This window comes from Octopus sinensis, linkage group LG18, assembly GCF_006345805.1.
Source record: "Octopus sinensis linkage group LG18, ASM634580v1, whole genome shotgun sequence".
Lineage (NCBI taxonomy): Eukaryota > Metazoa > Mollusca > Cephalopoda > Octopoda > Octopodidae > Octopus > Octopus sinensis.
Window position 1 is genome coordinate 2,650,641 of NC_043014.1, and position 21,870 is coordinate 2,672,510.

General features: G+C 40.2%; 1 protein-coding gene across 4 annotated transcripts in view; it reads right to left on the reverse strand.

The window, feature by feature from the left end:
- LOC115221330 (neural Wiskott-Aldrich syndrome protein) overlaps nt 1-21,870 on the reverse strand; it is a 61,460-nt gene that overhangs the window by 31,872 nt on the left and 7,718 nt on the right. For 2 of the 4 annotated variants that reach the window (XM_036510647.1, XM_036510646.1), the window contains exon 1: nt 1,473-2,908. In XM_036510647.1, coding sequence (XP_036366540.1) covers nt 1,473-2,783 — 1,311 coding nt within the window. In that variant the 5' untranslated portion in view covers nt 2,784-2,908. Of the gene's footprint in view, nt 1-1,472; nt 2,913-10,602; nt 10,744-21,870 lie in introns of those variants that run through there. The other 2 variants (XR_005002734.1, XM_029791500.2) reach the window with 2 other exon arrangements.

The following is a 21,870-nucleotide window of genomic DNA, read 5'->3' on the forward strand; positions in this document are numbered from 1 at the left end:
GAGAATCAGGAATTGGCTGGATTATACAGACGAAGGATGCTACTTGTACCAGGAAGTGATTAGATGCTATTATGACAAGTGCTGTTATTCCTGGTTAAAAGATGTGGTTTACTCTTTGCTTTTTTGTTTTTTCCCACTGAAATTTTGTTCATATCTTTTTTTATGAAGTTCTCTCAAAGTCAAGTGTAATGGCATTGGCCTGTTTTTACACAACATATTAAATGTAATGTGAGTTAGGTGGTATGGGAAAAACAAGTCAGAAAAAAACCCCAGAAAAGATACTCTTTCACACACACACATTATGATACTAACCATGTGTGCATGTACATACGCACGCACACACACACATATATATCATCATCATCATCGTTTAACGTCTGTTCTCCATGCTAGCATGGGTTGGACGGTTCGACCAGGGTCTGGGAAGCCAGGGCTGCACCAGGCTCCAGTCTGATCTGGCAGTGTTTCTACAGCTGGATGCCCTTCCTAACGCCAAAGATATATATATATATATATATATATATACACACACACCCATATGTACACATATACATACATGCATACACATATGTACACATATATGCATTTATATATATATGTGTGTGTGTATACATATACACACATTTGAAAGAATATAAGTAACAACAATATGAGCAATATTTCAAAACCTTTGTTCCTACAGCTGTTTCAATAACTCATTACATAATATTAAAGATAATCCTACTTATGTAATTCTACCACACAAGAATCACGTTTTTGGGGGTGGAGGGGGTTTCACAGATGAATTATAGATTTCAAATCAGCTCTTATGTAGGTTGAAGATTCAAGGAGAAAGTAAAATGAAAAAAAAAAAGAGAAAATAAAATAAAGGAATATTGAGATGAAAAATAGGAAGAAAGCCTGAAGGTGGAAGAAGATGGCAGAAGACATACTCTTTTACTCATTTCAGTCATTTGACTGGAGCCATGCTGGAGCACCGCCTTTAGTTGAGCAAATCGACTCCAGGACGGCTCCAGTCATTTGACTGGAGCCATGCTGGAGCACCGCCTTTAGTTGAGCAAATCGACTCCAGGACTTATTCTTTGTAAGCCTAGTTCTTATTCTATCAGTCTCTTTTGCTGAACCGCTTAGTCACGGGGACGTAATCACACCAGCATCGGTTGTCAAGAGATGTTGGGAGGACAAACACAGACACACAAACACACATATATACGACGGGCTTCTTTAAGACTCCGTCTACCAAATCCACTCACATGGCTTTGGTCGGCCCGAGGCTATGGTAGAAGACACTTGCCCCTGGAAAATGGCTCAACATGGAAGATATTACAAGAAAACATGAAGAAAGAGGAAGATGATGAAGAGGAGGTATAAAGGACTTTGTGAACATATTTAAAAAAAAACACAAAAAACAGACAACAAAGTATGATGTTGGTGAGTGTAATTAATAGAAGCATTCCTGGTTCCGCTCTTACCTCATCCATGGCATACACTTGTGCAAGGGACTTTAAATAATCAATCAGAATGGGATCAACCTCATAATATGATTGATGGTCTTCATTCTCCATATTGGAATCCTCGGTTCCATAATAATTACCATTGTCCAAAGAGCTGTTGTAATTATGGTAATTATTATTATTCTCCTCAAAAGCTCCCATAGAGTCTGGGTTTGTTTGGTAAGATTTGTAGCCGAGGGCCGAGCTGTGGTGGTGGCCACCAGTGGTGTTAGGACCAAACCCTTCATACTGACCATACCCTTGAGATTTCTCATTGTATGCATCTGTTTTGCTGGATTCCTGGTAAGCACCGGTCATTTTATAGGGGTCGTATTTGTTATGGGAGGGGCTTGCTAGGTAGATAGCCTTGCTCCACATTTCACGAGGGTTAAAATTCCTATCGGATATTTTTGTAGTTGAAGCTGTTTGGTGGTGATGGTCATGGTGATCAGAATGTTGGGGGTCCTGATGGTGATGGTCGTGGTGGCTTGGCTGATAAACAGAATTGGTTGAGTCGTAAGAATTATGTCCATTGTACAATGCAATATTTCTATAATAGCTACGAGCATGCTCAAGAGCCTTAGACCATCGGTCTTGAGGTTTCGCCGTGTCATATTGAACCGACTGATTGTATTCGTTATTATTATGATACACCGTACCATTGTGGTAAGAATGGTTAGATTCCAAATGGTGGTACTGAGAATTTTCATATTCAGAAGAAATATGGTTAGAATGGTTAGTCATATTACTGGAATTCTCTTTCTGGTAACCATTAGACATTTTGTCTTGATAAAACCGGTCATTCTGTGAATGTTTGGCTCCGTACGTCTGGGAGTGAGAGTCATATGGTACTTGGACGTCTCTAGATGTTTGTCTGTAAACAGTTTGGTCAAAAGATTGCTGGCTATTAAACTTCTTTGAACTGGACAACTGACTGTGTGTGTAGTGAGTGGAGGTGTGATAGGGCTGTTGGTCAGAAGTCTGTTGGAAGTCAACTTGGTCAATGGAATTATTCTGACCATAAGAATACACAGGTTCAGCATGTTTGTAAGTGTGATGTTGTGTGCTATAGTCGGACTGAGAACTGGAATGGTGTCCATTGTATTGATATTCTTGGATAGGAGACAAAGTCTGGTTTTCGTGTGCCTGTTGTTGTGGTTGGGACGTCCAATGGGTACCATAGTCTAAGTATTCTTCCGATGGATCTTTCTCGCACAAACCGTACGGATCATACTTCCTATTTCCATTGAACGGTCTGTATGAGTAACGGTACGGTTTGGTCGCCGCCATTTAGCCGAAGAAATCGGTGCAAAAGGAAGAGTTATTGGGAAATATTAGAATGCAGCAGTTTCTTTTTGTTTTTGATTTTTACTAATAGACAATCCATCTATTGTAACTATAAACTTGATATTGAGACAGCTACAGTAATTTCTGTGGATTAACAGCATGTAATTGGGGGGGGGGGTGATGTGGTTCACAGGATGATAGTGGTGGCGGTGGGAGAATAGAATGCTGTTGCAATACAGATTAGGATTACCAATAGATAATCATTAAAAAGGATTATTGCATCAAGGTATGTTCTCATTCTTCACCGAGTGGAACCCCTCCCCTACCATTGGTGGATTAATGGAATCTAGAGAGACTGCTGTCTAGTGGTGGCTCTGCGCTTTATTACTGAGGACATGGAGTCACGTGTTGGTCATAGCTTTGGCTGGCAATAAACGCTGAATCACACTGCGTAAGGTTAATTATGCAGCCATGCAAGGGATTCTGGGAAATAAGTATGACGACAACAGAATGACCAAAGAGAGAAGAAACAATATATATATATATATATATATATATATATATATATATATATATATACAGTCACCATATACATACACAGAATCTTGTATATAGTCACACACACACACACAGAACCATGTTTTTGAATAAGATCTTTGTCTTATTTGTTTCAGTCATTAGACTGTGGCCATGCTGGGGCACTAACTTGAAGAATTTTAGTTGAATGAATCAACCCCAGAACTTAAGCATAGTATGTATTACATCAATCTCATTTGCCGAGCTGCTAAGTTACATGGACACAAATACACCAACACCAATTGTCAGATGCTGGTCGGGGAGACAAACACACACACACATATATATAATCAGCCGAAATTACTACGATGATCCGGTTCTTGACTGAAGACTGAGGGTTTCGAATGTCCTGTCCGTGTTTATTGTATCGTCTTCTAAGAGTTATACGTTCTTGTCCATGTTGTATTTTTCTACATACCTTAATATATATATATATATATATATATATATATACATACATATGGTGTTGGAAAGGGCATCCAGCTGTAGAAACACTGCCAGATCAGACTGGAGCCTGGTGCAGCTGCCTGACTTCCCAGATCCTAGTCGAACCATCCAACCCATGCTAGCATGGAAAACGGATGTTAAACGATGATGATGATGATGTGTGTATATATATATATATATATATATATATATATATATATAATATATATATATATATATATATAATATATACACACACACACGATGGGCTTCTTTCAGTTTCCGTCTACCAAATCCATTCACAAGGCTTTGGTCGGCCCGAGGCTATAGTAGAAGACACTTGCCCAAGGTGCCATGCAGTGGGACTGAACCCAGAACCATGTGGCTGCGAAGCAAGTTTCTTATCACACAGCCATGCTTTTGCCTGTCATCACCATCATCACAAGCAGACATTTACACCAATATATAATGAAGCCATAGTCAATTTTACTGAATTTCTCAAAAAAACTTGGTTGCATTAAAAAATTTATTGAAGAACAGAGGCAGCCTAATTGCAAGAAATATATAATTATGAAAGTTCATTAACAAAGGTGGAGTGTGCTGTTTAATTAATCAAACACGCAGTAACATTACATACTACTATATTTGAAGGTGGTGGGAAAGAGAAGGTGAAATCAGTTCGTTATCTCTCAGAATGAGTAGCTAATTAATATTTCCAGTAAGTAGTAGTACACAAATGCAACTGGGGGGATTAGCAATGAAAAATAGCTTGGTGATGGAGGTGGTAATGGTGGCAACAGTAGAGATGGAGGTTGCAGTGGTGGTGGTGATTGTAGACATCATCATCGTTTAACGTCCGCTTTCCATGCTAGCATGGGTTGGACAGTTCAACTGGGGTCTGGGGAGCCCGAAGGCTGCACCAGGCCAGTCAGATCTGGCAGTGTTTCTACAGCTGGATGCCCTTCCTAACGCCAACCACTCCGAGAGTGTAGTGGGTGATTTTATGTGCCACCGACACAGGTGCCAGACGAGGCTGGCGAACGGCCACGCTCGGATGATATTAAATGAAAATAATGATATTAAATGAAGACAATGATATTAAATGAAAATAATAAATAAATAAATAAACGACTGCTTGAAAAACAGAACCAAAATTAATGAAACAAATAAAAACACAAAAGAAGGAAAAAAAAACTATGTAAGTTACAAAAAAATTTTTGAAAAAATATCTTGAATTTTTTCAGTAATTTAGTCTGAAGTGGGTGGGAAGAATTTGGTTTAGAGATAAAGACAGATTTTCCCAAACTTAGAGCCTTAATATTTCAGGTTCAAATCCTTCTTTGGCCATATTTCTTAGCAAAATGCAGGGCCTGTGTATTTTAATTAATTTTGTAAACAATCGAGAACAACGGTCTGGTAGAATCGGTTGAGCATCAAAACAAAATGCCGGCATATATTTAGTCAGAATGTAACTACGCCTAACATTATGCTGTGTGTTGGAAATCAGCCAAGGTCAACCTTGTTGTTTATCCTCTTGAGGTCGATAAATAAAAAAAAGAGAGAGAGAGAAAGAAAGAAAAGAGTAGCAGAGAAGTATTGCAGATGATGAAATATTCCCATGATGCACCAACTGAGACATGAATGGGGAAAATCAAATGATTAAGACTAAAGCTTAAAGGATGGGTTAACGGTTTACTGAAAGAACTTTGACATTATCAATCTGGTGCTTGGAACAGGAGTAGAATATGAAGTACAAAGTGTATCATGATGATATGCGTAGCTGTTGTTCTAGTCATCATTTAACACTCATCTTCCCTGCTGTCTTTATATGGACAGTTTAACAGGATCTGACGAAACAGAGGGCAGCGTTGAGGTCTAATGTCTGCTTTGGTATGGTTTCTACTGCTGGATGCCCATCAAATTGCCAGCCATTCTATACAATGTACAAGGTAGGGTTTTTTTTTGTGTGTGACACCAACACGAATATGGTCACCAATTAACTTACAAGACCCCTTGACTTGAGTGTGGGTATGGTATTGAGGGAGGTGGTTCGTGCTGGTGGCACGTAAAATGCACCAATCCGATCGTGGCTGTTGCCAGCCTCGCCTGGCACCTGTGCAGGTGGCATGTAAAAAGCACCCACTACACTCATGGAGTGGTTGGCGTTAGGAAGGGCATCCAGCTGTAGAAACTGCCAGATCAGACTGGAGCCTGGTGCAGCCTCCTGGCTTCCCATACCCCGGTCGAACTGTCCAACCCATGCTAGCATGGAAAACGGACGTTAAACGATGATGATGATGATGATATATATATATATATTAGTGTATCCATCTTTGGTAGGGTCAACATAAAAATACTTTGAGTGAGAAATATCATTCAATAACTAGAATTTCTATGCGAGTTACATTAAGTTTTATACTCAGATGGTACAACAAGCAGATGTGCTTGTAGAGCATGCTGTGTACTATCCTATACAGGCTCAGGCTCAAGACACACAGACACACACAACCATTTTAATGTACACTTTTCCATGCCTGCATGAGTCAGATGATAACCCTATTGAATCAGATTTTTGTACAACCAGATGCTTCTCCTGTTGGCAACTCTCACCCGTTTTCAAACAATATATTTTCCCTGGTCTATCAAGCAACAAATGGCCCTGATGGGCTTTCACAGAGGCTTGAAAACAAACAATATTATCTGTATGAACAGTGACTATCTGTGCAGATATACAACCAGGGGGAAGTACAGGACTGGTACGAACATGGATAGCATCCCCAAAGTCCATTCCCTCCTCACCGTGGTGGGGACGCTGTTAACGGAACTTCGGTTCCTGGTAGGGCCACCCAAGGTGGATTGGTCCGACACCAAGTGGTATTAGGGCAACAACCCAGCAGACGGGGCTCTGGTGAAAATCCTCGGAGTGTCTGCTTCGGCAACCGGTAGCTCCTCGGTTGTTCTGTCCCTGCATCTGTGGACAATCTGCGGCAAACAGGATGTCTCCACATGCGGGATTGTTGGGGACCGCTTGTGAAATCCACATATTTCCATGAAACTTCTTCCATGAGTAGAAGAAGCCGACTCAACCCACCCAGGGTGAATGCCGCCACAAGTACAAGTAAGAACCTGGATAGTTATATGACTAACTAAAGTTGAAGCTAGTAGGAATCTGGGTAGATGTAAAACAAACCGGGGTACAGGTAGGATTGAGCCAACCTGGGTGGATATACAAGTAGCTGGGGTAGAGATTGGTATGAGATTAGGTGGAGTGAACCTGGGTAGATGTTCAAATAGAGGCTGGAGTAGAGACAGAGAGAGAGAGAGGAAATGGTATCGTTTCTGAGTCAAGGCGGCGAGCTGGCAGAACCGTTAGCACACCGGGCGAAATGCGTAGCCGTATTTGGCCTGCCGTTACATTCTGAGTTCAAATTCCGCCGAGGTCGACTTTGCCTTTCATCCTTTCGGGGTCGATAAATTAAGTACCAGTTACGCACTGGAGTCGATGTAATCGACTTAATACCTATGTCTGTCCTTGTTTGTCCCCTCTGTGTTTAGCCCCTTGTGGGTAGTAAAGAAATAGGTATTTCGTCTACTGTTACGTTCTGAGTTCAAATTCCGCCGAGGTCGACTTTGCCTTTCATCCTTTCGGGGTCGATAAATTAAGTACCAGTTACGCACTGGAGTCGATGTAATCGACTTAATACCTATGTCTGTCCTTGTTTGTCCCCTCTGTGTTTAGCCCCTTGTGGGTAGTAAAGAAATAGGTATCGTTTCTGAGTCAGTGATTGCAGTTTGGTGACGGATGTGAGTGAATGTTTGCCACCAGACAATGAAAGAGAACAACCAGTAGGTTTGGATGGGGAAAAACCCTGAAAAACTAAGCAGTTTATAGTACAATATTGCATCGGTCAGCTAATTTCCCTTGGGGTGGTTTTGTGTAGGTGAGCAGGTAAGTGTTTACGCCAACACATAAACCAACTCTTCACAAAATAACAAGGTTAATAAAATAATGAAGCTGTGTTTAATTAACACTAAGCTTTTTTTTTTATGGAATGTGAAAGTGGTGGTGGTGGTTGCAGTGGTTGTGAAGGTGGTGGTAAGAGTAGTGATGGTGATAGTGGGGGTGACGATGATGGTAGTGGTAGTGGTGGTGGTGGTGGAGAGAAAGTGAGCAACATTAATGTGTTGGCTGCAAATGTAAATTAATTAGACAAAAGGTTGTTAAACAGCCAAGAAAAGAAAAAAAGTACATATATAAATAACAAATTAGACGCCTATATACGTTGCAACATTCGAGCGGAATTAGCAGAAGATCAATCTAATAAATAAGACAGATGTTATGCTAATGAACAGACCTAACACAAAACACACACAGGCCACATGGAGATATATATGTGCGTGTATATATATATATATACACACAAACACACGTCTTGTACACACATGCACACATATGCACTCGTGAACTTAATAGCTTCGTTATAATGGCTGCGAGGAATTTAGTAATTTATAAATAAAGTCAAGGCAATATATAATTTAAGTACAAGCTACATACGGGGTGTGGGGTAGGGCGGGGCAGGGGGGGTCTAGATGCTAATCAATGAACTCCCTACGCCCCCCACTCGCCCCTCCCCCCCAGTTATTGATCAGTCATGTATTTTATTATCCCAGCAATGATGACCTTGATGGGATATATTGACTGACAGGTCTGCTGGGTCAGGGTTAACCTGGAGTTAAAGAACAACATCTCTATATATATAAACGGCAAAATGTCTGTGTGTGTGTGTGTGCGTCCTTTATACAAATCCACAATTTTTCAGTTAGAGGGCTCACACTTTCTATGGTCATTCAAAACCATCCAAGGGTGGTCGTGCACATCTTTACATTTCCCCAGTCACCCCGCAAAGCCATTAAAAGATCAATAGAAGTGACTTTTTTGTGAATTTTCTATCCAAAATCCAATCAAAATGCCTGAAACTTGATACGCCAATTGAATACCAGCTAGCTGTATGTGATTGGTCGGAGATTTGGACAGTACTCGCGTGTATGTGCGCACGCACGCAGCTGTATATGCATGCACTAGCACTATGACCTGGCAACACCGGGTCATAGTGCTAGTCTAGACATATCCTACGATGTATGTATGTATATGTCTGTTTATTATACATACACATACATACACACTATCATCGTTATCATCACCATCGTTTAACATCCAAAAACCTTGTGAGTCACTTCGGTTGACAGGAAGTGAAAACAAACCCCCCGTGTGTGTGTCCTCATTTCTGTATCATGCACTAATCAAAATTAATTATAATTGCTACAATAAATTTTCTATGGCCCATGCAAGAAAAAGGAAACTAAACATTAAAGCCATGATGAAAATAATGCTGATGATGATGATGTGTGTGAGTGTTAAGGAGTGTTCTTTCAAACAGTGTGCCATGTAGTGGCACTTTAGACAAGTGTCTTCCACTTCTGCTAAAGCCTTGGGCTGACCAACACTCTGGGAGAGCTTGGTTGATGGAAACTGTGTCGAAGCCATTTCAGTTGTTCACTTAAAGTTTTCAATGCTAAAACAGGTTGGCTGGAACTTATCTGAAGAAAGAATTTGTATTTGGATGCTCTTGCTGCTGCCAACCCTTAGCTATTTTCCAAGTGACGTGTGTGTGTGTGTATGTACGTTCACATTTATGTATGTTTATATGTGCATATGTTAGTACATGTCTGTTTCTATGTATCATCATCATCGTTTAACGTCCGCTTTCCATGCTGGCATGGGTTGGACGATTTGACTGAGGCCTGGTGAACCAGATGGCTGCACATGGCTCCAATCTTGATCTGGCAGAGTTTCTACACCTGGATGCCCTTCCTAACGCCAACCACTCCGAGAGTGTAGTGGGTGCTTTTAAAGTGCCACCGCAAAAGCACCAACTACATTCTCGGAGTGGTTGGCATTAGGAAGGGCATCCAGCTGTAGAAACTAAAAAAAAAAAAAACCATCAGTGACCGAAAGCATATCCCTAGAACTAAGTACTGTAATAAATATAAATTACTAAAAATAACCAACAGGCTGACAAAATAAAATATTGGTATTGATAAGATTAAAAAGGGAAAGGAGAAAAAACCTGTCTCTGGTGTTCTAGGATGGACTAAAGACAAATGACAAATGACTAAAGACAAATGATTGAAACAAAAGCAAACTAAACAAAATGCGTGTGCATGGATACATGTGTATGCACACACATCGATTAATGACTGACCAAGGAACAAGAGTTATGTAATCCTGTTCAATAGCTCACAGTTGTTTCTGCTGTAAGCAGCATTGCACTCATAGTTGAGTGCTTGCGTAACATCTTATAGCTCTGCCAAAACCATTTCAGTAAACCCTCAACACCATCATTTAACATCTGTTTTCCATGCTAGCATGGGTTGGACAGTTTGACAGGAGCTGGCCAGGTTCCAATGGTGAGTGTTGTCATGGTTTCTACAGCTGGATACCATTCCTAATGCCAACCACTTTACAGAGTGCACTGGGTGCTGTTTACACGGCACCAGCACAGGTGACTTTTACGAGGTGCTGGCATGTATGTTTGTTGCAGAAAGCATTTAAATCTGTGGAGTTGATTACATACAGAACCATGAATTAAATCTGATAGAGTTGAAGGTGGAAAAAACCCAATATTAATTGTTAATAAACTCCGCTTTAAAGCAGAATTATATTAAGTTCTAACTACTGGTCAATAGTATGGTTATACCTAGGAGGGATCATAATGTATGTACACACATGATATGAAAATTAAATGCCAGTGAAACCAACCTGCACATCGTATATCCGAAAGTAGTAAGAACGTCTGCTGTTGTCTTTGACAAAGCAGACGGCTCCAGAATGTCTCTTGTTCCATTGCTGTAAGTTGGGTCGTTCTGCAAGAAACAGCTGGCAAAGGGCTGATGCTAAAGTCTGCAAAAGAGTAAAATAATAATAATAATAATATAATAATAATAATCCAGCATTAGAAGCTGTGCAAAGACAATATAATAATAACAATAAAAATAATAATAATAATAATAATAATTATGATGATGATGATTTCAAATTTTTGTCACAAGGGCAGCTTGGGGGGAGGGGATTAAGTGGATTGCACTGACCCCAGTGTTTCAGTGGTACTTAATTTATCAACCCCAAAAGAATGAAAGGCAAAATCGACCTCGGTGGAATTTGAACTCAGAATGCAGCTCATCACCTTCCATGATAATAATAATATTAACGATTTCTTTCATTTGCACCAGGGTGAAGGATGAAGGGGACAAAACAAAGACAGACATAAAGTGTGGGGGTTTTACAGGTAGTGAAAAAGAAAAAAGTATACATGGCATACATTAAAAGAAGGGAATTATAGAATGTGGCACTAGAAGAAAAAAAAAAAGAAAAAAGTGATAGTGATGGGGTCCTCCTGATATAGGCGGACCTCTAGGGAGGGTTGAGGAACCCCACCATCCAAGATCACCTTGGATACCAAGGATGAGTGCCCTCTCCAAATCTCTTTCTTCCGACTCACAGGTCTACTCTGAGAGTGGTACCATTCACTCTTGCCATTTTCACAACCTTCACTCAAGGACAGCACCTCCCTCTCCACCTTCACTTTATTATCCGAGTGAAACTTGAAAAAGTCAATGAGGAATGTTTCTGTCCTCATTCCTTCTAACCTCGTCCACCAGAGACACCCTGTTTTGCCAGAGCCACCCTGTTCATCACCTCTTCCCAATTCTTGTCCACCTGAAGGTCGGGACTGAACCAGACCCCGATCAGTTTAACAGGTCCATCAGCCCAACGTCCGCTGCTGCTGTCCAACAGCATTGATCTGCCTCTCCAGGTACCCAGTTGCAATTCCACCAACTTGTCAGCGTTGATTTTGGCTTCTGCAATCGACTCATACTCCCTTACAATGGAGTTGACCATCTCCACATCAGAGGCATCCCAATACCATGATGGTGACATCATCTGTGTATGCCGACACTGCTCTCCTGAGTCCAATTTTGAAAGTGAGACCTCTTAACTGTTCCAAGTTCTGCAGCAGTAACTTGAGAGCCAACGCATACAGAAGAGGTGACAGCAGGCAGCTTTGACGTACTTAACATGCAATACTAAACGGTTCTGATAGGTGGCCATTTACTTTGACCACCGAACAGGTGCCACTGTCCATTGCAGCAATCCAGCCTCTGAAAATGGGTCGGAAATCGGCCGCTTTTAAGACAGTTTCCAAGTAGCAATGGTTGACTATCGAAAGCTTTCAACTATCTAAATTGATCAGGGCCCCATCAAAGCTAGCTTTAGTTATTGCCCTCTCTACAATTTATTGCATTAAGGTGGAGGCTGTCATGGATGGACCGGCTTGGGATAGCAGCACATTTGTGCCTCCCCGGCCAGCGACAAGCACAAACTTTTGTGCTAACACCTTGGCCAGAATCGTAAACTGTGTTTAGCAGAGTTATGGACTGAAAATTCCCTAGCATGTCCCCATTGCTGGCATCTTTTCTCAGCAGCATTAAACACCTTGGCTAACAGCACTAGGAATTCTCCCATTCTGCTGCCAGTTATTGCAGACATCTGCCAAGAAGCTACCAAACAAATCTGACACAAATAAACCGGGCAGTTTGCAACTTGTGCAATTGCTCATCGCTTCCTGTATTTTAGTGGCTGTAATCAGCTTTATGCAGAACCTCATATCCATTACCAAGAGCCGTGGTAGGTTGTCCAGGTACGAAGTAAACTCTGCTACTGTTGCCAATTCATCACCCTCTCTAAAAATCCATGCAAAGTGCTGCTGAAAAGCCACACATACCTGTCCTGAACCAAGTAGCACATACCTGTCCTGATCCATCAAAGACTTTGTGTTTTTGTTTTCAGGTTGCATCACTACCATTCAGGCCCATTGGATGGCTTCAGATCCTCCGAGTTTTAGTGCACAGGCCTTAGCTCTGACAATGCACCCTTCATGTTTCACCTCAAAGAAATGGTCAAGGGCTATTCTCACTGCTAACACATCAATTGCGATGCCTTTACTAATAATCTCTTCCAGTTTGCTAACAAGTTCTCCCTCTAATCTATTTCTCTCTGTTGCTAATTCTTTGCTAAACGCTATCAATTCTACTCAAATTGCTCTCTTCAGAGCAATCTACCACCAGTTGTTGATGATTGCCCCTGTCAACCACCACTTAACTATTTCACTAATCCAGTCTCTGTAGTCTTTGTGAGCCAGTAAGGACACATTCAACTTCCAGTAACTGGGTCTCTGTCTATGGGTCCTATCTAAACCAACTGTGCGTATCACAAATTTGTGATCTGAGTAGCTGACCAATTTAAATTGTGAAGAACCAATGCTATTCCTATCCTCTGACCGTACAAATATTTTATCTTAATATGATCTGGATGACCCATTGTGGTTGCTCCTTGTCCACATTGGCGCATCTGGGAAATCCAGTCAGTACCTGTCAGAAAGCTGGAAAGTCCAAAGAAGGAACTTTGGATGTAGGTTAGAAACCAGTTCTTTCTTTATTGGCAAGAAATCTTGGAAAACTGAATGACATACATACATATAGTGAAGCTTCATGTAGCGAACCTGTGCATCAGAATAGGGTGTAGCAAACGTGTGAAGTGGTGCTTAATGTAGTGACCATGGGCAAGGGAGCTGAATGTGGTGAAAATGAGCAGCTGAGCTGGGTGTAGTGATCATGTGCATTTGAGCTTGATTCTGTGAACATGGGTAGCATAGCTGAATGTAATGACTTTTTGTCAATGCAGATAACTTCCTGATGTTATTTAACAATTAGTTGTAGTGGTAGGGGGAGGAGGAGGAGATAATGATGACTAACAACAACAACAACAGACTGGATAAACATGTTGCAACACAAATCATTTCATCCAAGTGTCATCTCCGGTTTATGTGACAGTTTTTTTTGTCCTACTTAGAACCACTGCAACACGTTCGTAAAATCACACGCAAGCTCACCTACGCCCTCACCTACACAGTCCTCTTCTTGCAACCAAAATATAGATCACATAACCCCTGCTCCTTCTCTCCCATTTCAGTTTCATATCACGATTTTAAGTATCCTCAATGAAGCTCACGATTTACGATTAACACTAAAAACATTCACACAATCTCATTGTTCTCAATTTAAAGAACACTCAGACCACTCTGAAGTACTCTAAAGTACACGCATCCACACACAATCCTATTTAAGGTACATTTATACCATCACATAACACCCCACTTAAAAGTGCATACTGACATATACATACATATGTTCCCCAAACTGTGCCCAGTTAAATAATATTCATTCCACTCCCCTGTTTTTTTTATTTAAATTCTATTTACACCACATCATGTCTTTCCTTCCATTATCTCCGACTGAAATCTTAATTGATACCATCCCTGTTTCCAATTTGGAGCAAACACATAACAGCATTCGTCTGTTTCCAATTCAAAGCATACTCTTACCACTTCCTCTATTCCCAGTTAAAAAAATGTTAGTGTATACATGCAATATATACATATATATATATAAATATATTACAATTAATAAGAGGAATGACTACTAAAGTGGATTCCTATACACTAGAGATAGACATCAAATCGCTTTCCCACAATATATATATATACAGATATATATATATATATATATACACACACACATATATACACACATACATACATATGAGGGGGAGAGTCAAAAGGTAATGCCATTTTGTTTAGGACAGGTGTAATTACCAACACAGGATCAGGTATCATACATCAAAATGAAGCTGGTTCTAGGTGGATCACATCCCTACTTCTCAACATAGCTACCGTTTCTCTCAATAGCAATGTTCCACCTTTTGAAATGAGAGCATGTATCTCTGCCCCGTAAAATTCTGTTGACTGTTCTTAGAGCCACTTTTTCACAACAGTTTTCACTTCCTCGTCACTGGAATAATGTTTGCCTCTCAAACCCTCTTTCATGGAGCCAAGAGATGATAGTCAAGTGACGAGGAAGTGAAAACTGTAGTGAAGAAATTTGATAGATTTTAATTCAAAACTTATGAAAACAAGACATTTGTACTCAGCCAGGTTGGTAACAAAAGGGTTGAATATCTATCGGTGTGTCCTTGTCCTTGTAGCAACATTCACCCTGGGCGGGTTGAGTCAGCTTCTTCTACCACCCTTGAGGCATCTTGAACCATGGCAGCTGACGCATGACGGTCCTGTGCCAGTTCACTGGAGATAGCAAGCCAGTCACAGTTCCATCGGCGCAGGCTGACCACCCGTGGTCCCGTGAGCACGGAGAGGTTCTCCTTGATCGTTGTAACCCAGGTGCTCAGCTGCCCGCCCGCGCGTTTCTGCCAGTTGGGAAGTGGAGTTGGGAGAAGGACATCATGGCTCAGTTCACCCACTGTGTGTGTGTGTGTGAGTATACACACACATACATACATATTACATGAAACAGTAATATAGATGTACGACTGCCACCGATACATTTAAAGCTCTACGTAGATTACAATCCTATAGTCCGCTTCCTGTGTAAGTTATTACGTAACCTCTATACTGAGTAGCATCACTACATATCAACTACAATGCAAATGTAGGAAAAATAAGGATAGACACAAGTTTATCTAAACTTGTGCTCATCCTTATTTCTAACTAGCAGTATCGCCCGGCGTTGCTCGGGTTTGTAAGGGAAATAACTATATAAGCATTTTTAGAGAGTTATAGCCAAAAAATAGCAAAAAAATGCATTAAAAATGGAAAAAAAATTTTGGTAAATTTTTTTTTAAATCATTGACTCATCGTAGACATTTTTAGAGAGTTACTTCCCTTATATAATAGCGAAAAAAATACATTAAAATGGAAAAAAATGATGGTAAATTTTTTTTTAAATCGTTGACTCATCGTAGACATTTTTAGAGAGTTACTTCCCTTATATAATAGCGAAAAAATGCATTAAAATGGAAAAAAAGATGGTAAATTTTTTTTTAAATCGTAGACTCATCGTAGACACGCGCTAATACCCAGAAGGGCTCGATATGAATCACGACTATAAGATACCCGGTTTTGGTTAAACTGCACCGCAAAATGTGGGAGTAGTTAGGAATCTAAATCGTAGGAGACAGACACACAACTTGACTTTTATATATAAAGATGTATTAAACGCATACACACCCAAACAAACATATAAGAAGCTTCTTTCAGTTTCCATTTACCAAACCCACTCACAAAGCTTCAGTCAGCCTGGAGCTATAGTAGAAGACATTTGTCCAAGTTGCCATGCTCAATACCTACAAGATTATAATAATAATTCATACTATTAATAATCTCCAAATTCTACGAGGGGAGTTGTTTTCTGTTATTTCTCTACGAAATTAACATGAAACTTCCAAGACATTTGAGCAGGATCGAGGAGTTGAGGAAACAAGCTGTTCTCAAAGACATTAGAAATGTAAAAGGAACAATAAACATCAGAAGAGAGTATTGTAGTTCGCTTGAAGCCTTGTGTATTGTTTGTAAAGAATAAAAAGTTTTGAATGGTACAACAATGTACTAAAATAAAGACAATGGGCTATATACCTGTTGTATTTAACCAGTAAGGCAACGCTGGTAACAATCACGCATGAATGGTGCCCTTTTACATGCCACCGACACGGAGCCAGTTGGCTGCTCTGGCAACGATCACGCTCGGATGGTGCTCTTGGCACCCTACTAGCATGGGCACAAGTGCCAGTAAGGCGACGCTGGTAATGATCACACTGGAATGGTGCACTTTTATATGCCACTGGCACGGAAGCCAGTTAGCCGCTCTGTCAATGATCACCCTCATATGGTGCTCATTGCACCCCGCCAGCACAGATGCCAGTTGTCGAATTTGATTTTGATTTCACTTGCCTCAACAGGTCTTTGCAAACAGCGTTTAGTGTCCAAAGAAGGAAAAGGTATGCATAAGTGGGCTGGTTACGCTCCTGGCATAGGCCACAGGTTATGGTCTCATTTGGCTTGCCGGGTCTTCTCAAGCACAGCATATTTCCAAAAGTCTCGGTCGCTAGTCATTTCCTTGTTGTACCATTCAAAACATTTTATTCTTTATTAGAAGTTAAACTAGGATAGAAGAACAAATTCTTAGAAGTCTTACTTTCTTACAGTGCAATGGCCACCGGTTAAGGGGTCTGTCCCTATCCTGGAGGGCCCACATCTTCAATGTAACCCAAACCATATTGATGCTACTGGATTTTGTTTCCAGAGTTTTCGTGCACTTCCAAATATGGTATGCAGGTAATGCCACATCTGATTGCAAAGGTGTGTTCATTACAACCAATAAAAGACGATAATATGGAGGCACAGGCACGGCTGTGTGGCAAGGAAAAGCTTGCTTCCCAACCACATGGTTTCAGGTTCAGTCCCACTGCACGGCACCTTGAATAAGTGTCTTTTATTATAGCCACGGGCTGATCAAAGCTTTGTCAGTGGATTTGGTAAACGGAAACTGAAAGAAGCCCATTGTGTGTGTGTACTTGTGTGTTACTGTCTCTTCGCCTTGATTCTGCATGACAGTTGTAAATGAGGGTCACCATCATACAATGTCTGAAAACAACAACCAACTAGATGGTCACATCTGGAACACCTTTGGTCATAAATCTGCCAGGCATGTCAACACAATAATCTTTGTACTGAGCAGGTCTTTTATAATAAAAGAAAGATTTTCTTTGCCATAATGTTTTAGTAAATGGCAGAGAGCCAAAGTCTGAAAAAGTGTACTAATTACTGCAATGAGACTTAATTAATTAAACTAATTTGCAGTTTAGACGTTTCTGACAAAGAATCTCTGTTTAATAATGGTCAATATAAATGTTGGTTGGTTGATTCTCCATTCATGCTTTACATTGTTGAGAGAGAAGGGGAAAGAGAGTAAAAGAGAGAGAAAGAGTTAACATAAGAGGTGCAGAAGGATGACTGCACCTACTAGGCTTGGTGGCAGACAATGAGTGACGGAATGCTATACACACACACACACACACACACACACACAGAGTCAGTGAAAGAATCATAGACAAAGGAAGATGGGGAGTAAATGACAATAGTTAGGAGACGAATTAACACAAATAAGAAATTTCATCATCATCGTTTAACGTCCGCTTTCCATGCTATCATGGGTTGGACGAATGACTGAGGGCTGGCGAACCAGGTGGCTGCACCAGGCTTCAATCTTGATCTGGCAGAGTTTCTACAGCTGGATGCCCTTCCTAACGCCAACCACTCTGAGAGTGTAGTGGGTGCTTTTACGTGCCACCGGCATGGGGCCAGTCAGGCGGTACTGGCAATGACCCCGCTCGAATCTTTTTACACATGCCACCGGCAATACTGGTAATGACCTTTTTTTTTTTACTTATATTTTAAGGTAACAAATATTTTTCTGTTAAAAATTAATATTCATTTCATTTTGTATAAGCACCAAATTATTTGATAAGAGTTAAATTATAGATATTGTATGCATACCATATTTCTTGACATTGACCATAGTGGCAAAAGTATCAGTTCAAAGTTACCCCATCATATGACTAATAATAACCGTGTGTGTGTGACCATGTCTTGACATTATGCACTAACTGTAAACAAATTTTACTATCATACAAGTCATTCATTAAAATATATCTGGTCATTGTGCTGTTTGAGTTGGAAGAACCAAGGGAATTGTTACCTTATTAGCAGACAACAGACGAAGGCTGGTAACGAGAACAACACTCAGCCATAGAAAACCAAGTTTGATGAATTTTGTGTGATTCTTACAAGTACAGAAAAGTGGACATTAACCCTTTTGTTACCAACCCGGCTGAAACCAGCTCTGGCTCTGTTGTACAAATGTCTTGTTTGCATAAGTTTTGAATTAAAATCTTTCCACCAAACTTTAGTCACAATTTATGTTCCTAACACTAGCTTAATGATAACTAAGTTATTTTACTGAATTCTTTGTTATATTTAAAATTAATTAAAAGAAATACAGAGCATCTCAACAGAAATATGGTAACAAATGGGTTAAAATATATATAATAGAGAAACAATTCTTAACCCTTTTGATACCAACCCAGCAGAAACCACCTCTGGCTCTCAGTACAAATGTCTTGTTTGCATAAGTTCTGAATTAAAATCTTCCACCAAACCTTAGTCACAATTTATGTTCCTAACACCAGTTTAATGATAACTAAGTTATTTTACTAAATTCTTTGTTATATTTAAAGTAATTGAAAGAAACACAGAGCATCTCCACAGAAATATGGTAACAAAGGGGTTAAAATATATAATAGAGAAACAACTCTCAACCCTTTTGATACCAACCTGGCTGAAACTGCCTCAGGCTCTGTAGTACAAATGTCGTTTTCATAAGTTTTGTATTAAAATCTTCCACCAAACCTTAGTCACAATTTATGTTGCCTGATAACATCATCATAATGCTAAAATGAATGTTAATTTTCAAAAGAAAAAATATTTATTACTTTAAAATGTTTTCATTATTTAATCAAAAATATTAATGTTTGGGTGATTTCCAAATGTAAAGGTTAATAAACTAATTCATAAGTGCAACACAGATAAATCTACAGGTCTTTAGTTGAAAACCTTAACCATGATGATTGCAGATGATGTGAAGACATCCTGTTGTTCTCTTGAGTAAATAGGAAAAAATAACTGGGAATCCTTTTAGAGACCTGATAGGGGTGATTCTTCCCTCCTCTGATAAAATGAACCTTTATTCTTGGATTACCCAGTGAACTATTAGCTTAAATTTCTATAATGGCAGCTGGAAATGAGTATTAGTGACAGACTGGCAATCCATACGGTGGGGAATAGTGTACCCACAGTTATTTACATACCATGAAAAATGGACAAGCTCCAGCCCAATCAGCATTTTGGTAGGTACAGGATAGACCTAATACCTAAGGGCTTAGTACTTAATTTTTGTAAGAGTGGTTAGATATTGTATCAAAGAGTAGAACAAAATTCTGAGAAATAGGAATGGAGAAATTACCATTGTATTAACCCTTTCATTACCAACCCTGCTGGAACCGGCTCTGGCTCTGTAGTACAAATGTCTTGTTTTCATAAGTTCTGAATTAAAATCTTCCACCAAACCTTAGTCACAATTTATGTTCCTAACACTGAATGATAACTAAGTTATTTTACTAAATTCTTTGTTATATTTAAAATTAATTGAAAGAAACACAGAGCATCTCAACAGAAATATGGTAACAAAAGGGTTAATGCCTATGTGGTGAAATACAGTGGTTGTTAGGGATAAAAGTGATTACCATGGGGCACACTAGTCACTATGGGACCCATCAGTTAGTGTGGGGTATATTTGGTTAGCATGTCACTATAAAGTGACAATCATGGGGCACTATGTCAATGAACAAATTGGTTAACCCTTTTAATACCAACCTGCCTGAAACTGCCCCTTGTTCTATGATATGGACAGCTTGTTAAAGTAATCTAGCTGGCTATACGACACGATCTGGGTCCTTATATTTTCAAACAAGGGAATCTAGCACCCCCACTCATTCTGTGCTGATGAAGGGAAATAACCCAGAAATTGCGATACACAGATATTGTTTTGAGCTGAGTGGGGGTGCTACATTTCTTTGTTCGAAAATATAAGGACACAGATAAAGTCGCAGAGCCAGCTGGAGACGATGTTTCCTGGGGCTAAATTACAGCAACATTCGTCCTAAACCGGGACTGCCATGTTATGTTGGCAAACAATCTTTACTCTATAATGAGTTTGTGTAACTCAGACAGCACAGTTAAACTGTGAGTAGGGGGCTTTTAGAGTGAACTGGGATTCCACAACAGTGTTAGAAACTAATATTGGTTCCAGACTTTGGCACCAGACTAAAGTCTATCTTTTTGCCTTTCTACTTACCAATATAATCTGGCTCTCATCATCATAATTTAATGTCTGTTTTCAATGGGTTGGATGGTTTGACAGGAGGTGACCAACTGAAGGGCTGCACAGGCCTCATCCCCGTTTTGGCATGGTTTTTATGGCTGCCCTTCCTCACGCCAACCACTTAACAGAGTGGCACTGGTTGCTTTTACGCAGCACAGGCACAAGTGCTTTTTATGTGGCACCAGCACTTACAGGCCTGCAAGATGGTCACATGGGTCAGATCAGTACATTGCTGGAAGACTTTTCTACAACCATAGGCCCTTCCTGATACCAATCTCCCACCAGTTTCCAAGTGAGTTAATAATCTCCCAGATTATCAAAGAACAAACACCAGAGTCACGGTTATGTGAAGAACTTGAAACCAATGGTACCGACAGAGGGAGCCTTTCGTTTATCAAGTCCAAGCAGCATTTTTTAAAGCTTGGACATGCTGTTGTGATGGAAGTAAAACTGTTTGTTTGAGGCCACTGCTTACAACTTGTGACCACACATGAAGGTGAGAAGAAATACATGCTCACTCACACAAACACATGTGCACATACTATATAAGCACACACACAAACATATGCATACCATGGGTATGTGAACTTCTGTGTAAATGATACTGGCTGTGTAGTAAGAAGCTTGCTTTGAATCACAAGGTTCTGGGTTCAGTCCCACAGCATGGCACCTCGGGCAAGTGTCTTCTATTATAACCACGGGCCGACCAAAGCCTTGTGAGTGAATTTGGTAGACAGACATTGAAACAAAGCCTGTTGTATGTATGTGTGTGTGTGCATCCCATCACTGTTTAACACTTGGTGTTGGTGTGTTTACATCCCTGTAACTTAGCAGTTCAGAAAAAGAGACTGATGGAATTAGTACTAAGTTTTAAAAAATAAATCCTGTGGTTGACATGTTTGACTAAAACCCTGAAAGGCGGTGCTCCAGCATGGCCACAATCAAGGAATAAGGGTGGGTATACCAATAGATACATACGCATACATTCTTTTATTCGTTTCAGTCATTTGACTGCGGCCATGCTGGAGCACTGCCTTTAGTCAAACAAATCTACCCCAGGACTTATTCTTTGCTGAACTAAGTTACGGGGACATAAACACACCAGCATCAATTGTGAAGT